We start from the raw sequence: 7,500 nt of genomic DNA on the forward strand, positions 1-7,500 counted from the left end.
ATAATCCAATTTTCGTTGACCAGAATAATCAGCACCCATAAACCTAATCACTCATTTAATCAATAAAAAAACCCTAGAATAACAAACTACTTCGGTTTCCTTTCTTGTTTGTTTCAAATGTAAATTAGAAATCAATTCAGAATTTATTCTAATTTTATTCTTTCCATACTATTATGATGATACACTAATTTTCTTCTCAATACTTCATCATTGTTTTGAGTACAAGCAAAATACTCTCTTTTATCCATAGCTGGGAAAGATCACAGCAGACTACTTGTGTCCTGTGTAGGCATCACCCAGTCTTAGCCTTATTTCTTACTTATTTTTTGGGGTCAACATGATACACACGTTATTTCTTTTTCTTTTTTGAGGGTTAAAAAAAATCAATGTTATACTTAGCCTACTTTACTAATGATATAACAATAAATTAATAACAAATAAATATAATGATGCGAGTACCAGCTCGCTGTGGGCTACAGAGCAAATGTGGGGCAAGAGACAATGTATCGATATTTCACTGTATCGTCAAGTTTCTTCTTTGATGGCAGACCGATGCGTCAGAATCCTTTGTACCTCATCTTTGTGGCCTCTTCAAGTCAACCTCTGCTCGGGAGATTCCTTCCAAAGTCCTATAAAGGCCAAAATGGTATAAAAGGATTCATAAGGAATCTCACGAAGGCTTTCATATTTTTCTTCTTACGTTCAACACTTTTTAATTCTTTCTTTTTCTTCTTCCCTTTCTTCTTCCCTTTCTTCTTCCTTTTTTATTCTTAATCAGGGGATGAATTTAAGAGAGCTTGCTGAGATAGAGAGTACGGCGGTGGTCAGTTTCGTGGTCAGAGGTCAAGCGTTTGAGGTCGGCTGCCTTTTAGGTCCAAGATAAACTTGTCAGAAGATCTTCAGAAGTGCACATTCTGAAGAGGATCTGTCAGGTACTTTTATTTTCTTACATTTTGTAATTTTCTGACTTTTTATTGTTTTTCTATACTTTTTTATGGGAACAATTGATGAGGATTGATTTAGTGTAACCTCACATAGAGCCTAAAGGCCGGAAACAAATAACATTTAATGTGAGATCAACTATGAAAAAAACAAGAACCAAAATAAACCCTGAGAGAAAACGAAAACTGAATTTCCAGCAATTCCACTTTTTAGAATTTAAGTCATAGAAATCCATTCATTTCTAACGAATCAACTGCGTTCTCTTTTTACTCCTCTGCATTGCTCTTAGCTTCACCAGTAGATAGAATCTTTCGGCTGGCGACCATCAGCTTATGGCTAGCGATTGGGGAGATCCTGTTGAGGGAGTTCTCCATGAAGTTGTTGTCCTTCTTGCCATCCTTATCTGTCTTGTGAAGGGTTCCATCGACCTGTTTATGAAGAATGGAAGAATTTAGAAACTAGTTACTAGGCCAATATATTAAAGTACTATCATACACTTAATACGAAATTTATGCAATGAAAATATATTTGTCCTAAGCTACCCGTAACAAGTGGGATGTGAGTAATTTGAAAATTATAAATGGATTCATAAGGGTCTCATGAAGAGATTAAAGTGAGCTCTCTACATACTTGGACAATAGCTGGACGAGCGACGTAGAATTTGGAGACCTTAACTTTTCCATTCTCGGCCACTTGGATGTACAGTTTACCAGTGAGTTCGGGTGAAATGGCCCTTGCTTCTTTGGTGGTGGCACTCATTCCCTTACCGAACTGAGGGCAAACATAGTGAAGAGCGATAAGTTAACATTTGCAGGATATTGCTAAATGAATGAACCAATAGCTACAACTTATTAATGAGTAGCAAAAATTAACGTGGTGATAAAATGCTTTTCTTAAAATACAGGTTATAAATCAATATTCACAAGAAAAAGAGAGAAAAGTATCTAGTAACCATTTGCTAGTAAGGACATCTCAGGTTAGGGTGGTTGTTAGTACAGAGGGATTATTTTTGTCTTTTGCAGCACATTACTAAAATCATGAAATTATACAAACAGGACAGAAATGAAGAGAATGATCGAGTCTCCAAACCTGTTTTGGTTTTATACATTGGTTAGAGTTAAGTCGTTAAGGATAAGGATAAGTAACGTTAATAAGATGCTTCTTCATGGAAGTTTACTTTTATTTTTATTGCTGAAGCATCTGTTTCAGCCTATGGTATGTGAGTCAATTTATGCCTTATAGAGTTCAATCGTTTAATTTACTTGTTCATTAAATCCATTTAAGCCGTTATTGTTGAACAGTTTGTTTTATTGCTTGTGATGGAATGGAATCCTTTACTTTTTTCATGAATCTTTATTCAGTTTGTCTCCCTTTATTAGTTAGTTTAAGTTAAATTATTCAATTCCTTGTGATAAATGAATAATATTTAATGTAGAGCTCCTTTGATTTATTAGTATATTCATATATGGATGATCATTTAAGATAATAACTAAAGTTTCAGTTTACCATGAGACTGGACGTGTCAGTTTAAACTACTGATAATTCATTTCGAAATTAGCTTTGTTTATTAAAAAAAAAAAAAAAAAACAATTTAGTGAACTTGTTAGAGTATAGATTAGTTTAAACTTTTGATTCGTGACCATTTTATGCTGTGGTTAGTGAAGTAAGATAATAGGTGGTAAGTTAAGTTTTTTTAATTTTTGAGGGTTGTATCAATTTTGCTTCTGGTTGATACATTAGCCTGTATGACTGTTGATTTATTTCGTTATGATTGACGGCTTATATATGTTCATCAAATTCAAGTTATTACTTGAGATGGCAAGTGATAAGTCAGTTGGTCTTTCTAAATAACCACTTCATGAAATTATATCAGAAGTCATTATCACTGAGGAACCAATATACTTGTGATTGGTTAGAAAATTAAAGTTTTTCTGTGTATCAACTTAGGTCCTAGCTAATGTTATCGTTACTATACAAAAGATGATGTAGTTAGGTCAAATATAACCACAGGTCACAATTTATCACCATTTTCAGATGTATTGTTAGAAAATAATTGTTACAACCCCATGTCAAAAGTAAAAGGATCCTTTAAGCTTAATCCCGTCACAAAATTAGTGGATAAAAACCAGATTTTAATCTAGCTCAATTAATACAGTAGTTGAAAGTACAGTAGTTGGATAAACTCTTCAAGAGTTATTGGAAAAAAATTCTGTCTTCATTATATGAGTAGCTAGCAATCCTTCTCTTATCTTACTGCTCGTTCAGTCATACTGTTTTGAAATTAATACCTGGTGTTTGGAGTATATGAACAAACAATCCCCCATTTTATTTCTTTCATTTAGAGGAATACGCTAACAATGAAAATTATTAGGGTATACTAAAATAATAGACCACTTTTCATTGAGTATCTAAGATATTGGTGGAATGGTAAGGACTTCCTATCACGATATTTTCCATTTTCAAAATCTTAATATGCCCACGACCGGAAAACCTGTCCACTTACTTTTCTGTTCAATGAAAGTTCAACTGGTCCAAGAGTGATCGCTGTTCTCAGTTCCTTCTTTCCATTCCTGTTGACAACCACAACATCGCCAGACCTCCGAATGGAAGAAAGTCCCTTAACGGTTGCTCGGGAAGTGCGTGCCTGGCCCTGTAATGAGACACGGTATTGTAAGACTGACCTTTAAATTCCAAGTTTCTTTTTTTCTACAACAATCATAATAGAAAATAGTTTAAGTAAACTCAGAGAACTGATTTTAAGGTATAGAGTGAAATAAAATTGATACATACTTTCACATCTAAAATATTTTTGCACATTGCTTAGAGCTTCAACACCATATTGTAAAATGATTGTGAGGATTTTGTGGGAGTAATATTGACCATTATTGAATTATATTAAGCACATTTGAAATTAATATTCTTTACAGAATATTAGCGTTACCATATTCAATGCAGCGAAAAATGGCTGATACGAGAGGCCACAGGGTCTCAAATGGATTCCTTAACTGTTGCCACATCTCCACAGAACACCGGATGGCCTATTTTTCAACCCCGTTCCACCTCCTTAACTTTCATCTCTGTCTGTCTTTTTTTCTCTCTTTCTATATAAATTTGTGTATTTCCAAAATTGTAACACAATTTTGTTCCATACCACCACTGAAGCAAATTGAAGGAAGTTTTCTTTGTAAAGGTTTCCCCTTACCCTAACCATGGAATATGAATGGGTCCCTCCCATGCACATGTGCCAGAGGTTACATATTCGCAATGAATGAGAACAAATCTGTAAGGGGGTTAATTTCTATGACATAGGAAGAGAAGACCTAATAGAGATAACGAAGTGTTAACTCAGAGAAGCAGTGTACTTTGGTTAAAGGAAGGGTAAGAAAAATAGGTAATGAATTAAAGAAATTGGTTTCCCGCCAAGTGAGTGTGGTGTGTGACTGTCTGTGGGGAGGAGGGGATGGGGTTGGTGTTCTCTGGGCAGGGAACCCCAAGGACAGTGAGCAACAGTAGGTTTATAGATTGAGCTGTGAAGAATGCAAAGCCTAGGCTGATGGGAAGGGATAAAGTATGCAAGAAAAAGAAACAGAGTCTATGATAAAATGGAAAAGTGAACAACGTGGATGGTCGGTTAGAGTTACGTGAATGGTGATGGGGGGTGGGTGAGGGAGGTGAATGATGAGGAGGGGTAGAAGAAAGGCACAATTTGGGCATCATCATGAATAACAGGTGTAATAATGAATGAAAGCTAAATGTGATAATGTTATTAACAAAAACAGTCCTATGAATATATAAACAATTGAGTGTCAGAAGGGATAACCAGAGAGAATTGTTGATAAATTGGAGGAGACAGACGGTGAGGGGGGAGTGGTTGGAGAGCAGACAACTTATCTATAGAGAGGTGGCATCAGTGCTCTCCTTTCTCAGTCATTTATTACTGTGTTGAGTATAGATAACATAACTTCTGATTGAATGCCTTACCCCCTTTGTTGATCTCTTGGTTTTCTTTCCACTCTTCTTTCCACCCTTCTTTCCACCCTTCTTTCCACCTTTCTTTCCTCCTTTCTTTGTACTTTTCTTTCCACCTTTCTTTCCTCCCTTCTTTTTGCCTCCCTTCTTCTTGCCTCCTTTCTTGGCAGCGCCCTTCCTACCACTTTTGGCTGGTTTGCCACGACGGGAAACATCTTCGGTATCAGAAGCAGCATCTTCAGCTTCGCGGGCGACTCGGACAAGAGATTCCTGCAAAGGATATATAATTTAGACCTATTGTGTCTTTGATCTTTATATCAAACAATGCTTTATTTGAATCCATACAAATCTATTCATAGAGGCAACTTATTCAGATTATTTTCATTTTGCTTAAAAAACCATATTTTTGACTGCTAAGGCTACTAACCTCTTCAACTTCGTCATCCTCTTCATCAAGATCAGTTTCTTCTTCTTCTTCTTCGTCAATCTCAAATACTTCGATTTCATCAACTTCCCTCTTGGCAACCTGGTGACTTTCTTCCTCCAGTGGGGTTACCTCCTCCAGTACTTCGGGCTCACTTTCTGATAGAGCGACCTCGTCTAAATCGAGGTCTTTTGGATGCCTTCCCTTCTTGGTTCCCTTGCCAGGTTTCTTTCCGTCCTTTTTGGCCTTTTTGGGTTTCTTCCTGCAAGCCAACACAGATATTAGAAATAAAGATCTAGTTTTTACAACGCAGATCAAAGAAAAGTTAAAGAAACCATTTACTCCTCCTATTTCATTATTCAGAAATGACATGTTAATTTTCTCACTTTTTATCATTCTTTGACTTCGAGGTCTTGCCCTTTTTAGCCTTTTTGGCCAGTCCAACGGAAAGAGGATCGAACTGGCTGCGGGCATAAGAGTTGAGTCTTCGAAGGAAGGCGTCAATGAAATTATTATAACGCGCTTGTTCTTTAGCGTCAATGGTGACAGCCTTTTCCTGCGCAACGTCTTCACCGCGAGCACCTATAATATAAAAATGGTTCTTGTAATATATCTTTGCAGTGCCAAGCCTGGAGTAAATCTACCATAGTTAGTAAGAATAACAGCAGAGACAAAAACAAAGATCCTTCACAAAAACGGTAAGAAATATGAAGTAGATTTCAAGAACACTTAAGATTTAAAGTATTTGAATGACAGGTAATTGGAGGGCAGCACTTGAGAGGAGAGGATTGAGAATAAGCAGTTCAAAGGCTGAATATATGTGTGGCAGTACAGTTGTTCAAGATTTGTGGTCCATAGTAGAGGCCAGTGGAAGCATGGATGAAGGGGTGAAACATCAGATCCAGACAGGATGAGAAAACGAAATCTGCATCTAGGGTTCTCTGTGATAAGAATGTTCCTCTGAAATTAAATTGAAATGTTTATAGGACAGCTATAAGACCAGAGATGTTAGATGGAACAGAAACAGCAAGTATGAGGATAACAGAGGAGAAAATGAATATAGTAGAAATGAGAATACTGATATGGATATCTGGAGTAATAAGAGAGGATAAGATTCAAAATGAGCATATAAGAGGATCAACAAAGGTTGTTGAAGTATCAAAGAAAACAGAGGAGGAAAGCCTTAGATGGTTTAGACACTTGTTACGAAGAGATGAACATCATGTTGGAAGACATACGATGGAGTTTTTGGTAAAAGAAAGAAATGAAGACCAAGAAAGAGATAGCAGGATTGTGTAAGGAATGATTTGCTCTGGAAAAGTATTGACGAAAACGAAGCACAGAACAGAAATCGATGGAGATTACTTATTAATAACGGCGACCCCATATAGAAACAGGATTAATAGAGTACACTATTAATCCTTATAGAAATGTGTTAAAGATGGTAAGAAGAAGACGAAAGACACCACAAAGTAGACGATGCCATCGTGTATTTAATCGTACATTGAGAAGAAAAACAACTTTATCATCGAATTCAAAGATTTCAGTTCAAAATAAGTTTTAAAAAAAGGCCTAGAATGATACTTACGTGCTTGGCGTTTATTTTCCTTCTCAACTGCAGCTTCTGCGTCTACAGAAGAGAATATACAGTAGTTATTTTTAGACAGTGCCCTTCTCTGTTTATCTCACACTCTCCCATACAGAAAGAAACATAAACGCAAAGAAACAACTCTTTTATGCCTGACATTTCTTTCATACAAACGTATCATTTATGCTCCTAAGTACAGTAGCAGCAGTCTTATCACATGCAACAATCAGGCAGATATTTGACTCTTCTCAATAGCTAGATATGAAAGCATCCAAACTGTCTGTAAACAGCCGTTGTAATTGAGAACTAGATCTGACAAGGAAATATTCATGGCTATTTTATGTTACTTTACTTAAAAGCGATTGACTTATTCTTAATAAGTTGCTATACTTCCAATTTTTTTCATCGTGAAGCGAAACAATTGAGAAATGAATTTATTTTTCTGAAAAGACAGAAAATAAACAATAATACATAGTTACGTACAATCTTCTTCGTCGAAAAGGCTTGCTAGGGCTCTGGCCATCTGCACTCTACTTGGCTCCAGTTCATCATCTTCGATGGCAGGTTCTTCATGTGC

At 36.3% G+C, this 7,500-nt stretch overlaps 1 protein-coding gene across 2 annotated transcripts in view; it reads right to left on the reverse strand.

Moving 5' to 3' along the window:
* Positions 1-564: 564 nt before the first annotated feature.
* The window catches only part of LOC137640189 (cylicin-2-like), a 10,088-nt gene continuing 3,152 nt past the window's right edge, over positions 565-7,500 (reverse strand). For both annotated transcript variants that reach the window (XM_068372721.1, XM_068372722.1), the window contains exons 2-9: positions 7,407-7,500; positions 6,924-6,965; positions 5,722-5,917; positions 5,339-5,597; positions 4,924-5,181; positions 3,446-3,592; positions 1,573-1,713; positions 565-1,370 (exon numbers count right to left, since the gene is read on the reverse strand). The exon at positions 7,407-7,500 is cut by the window's right edge and continues 78 nt beyond it. In XM_068372721.1, the coding sequence (XP_068228822.1) occupies positions 1,209-1,370; positions 1,573-1,713; positions 3,446-3,592; positions 4,924-5,181; positions 5,339-5,597; positions 5,722-5,917; positions 6,924-6,965; positions 7,407-7,500 (1,299 nt within the window). In that variant the 3' untranslated portion in view covers positions 565-1,208. The remainder of the gene's footprint in view (positions 1,371-1,572; positions 1,714-3,445; positions 3,593-4,923; positions 5,182-5,338; positions 5,598-5,721; positions 5,918-6,923; positions 6,966-7,406) is intronic.

This window comes from Palaemon carinicauda, chromosome 4 (genome assembly GCF_036898095.1).
Source record: "Palaemon carinicauda isolate YSFRI2023 chromosome 4, ASM3689809v2, whole genome shotgun sequence".
Lineage (NCBI taxonomy): Eukaryota > Metazoa > Arthropoda > Malacostraca > Decapoda > Palaemonidae > Palaemon > Palaemon carinicauda.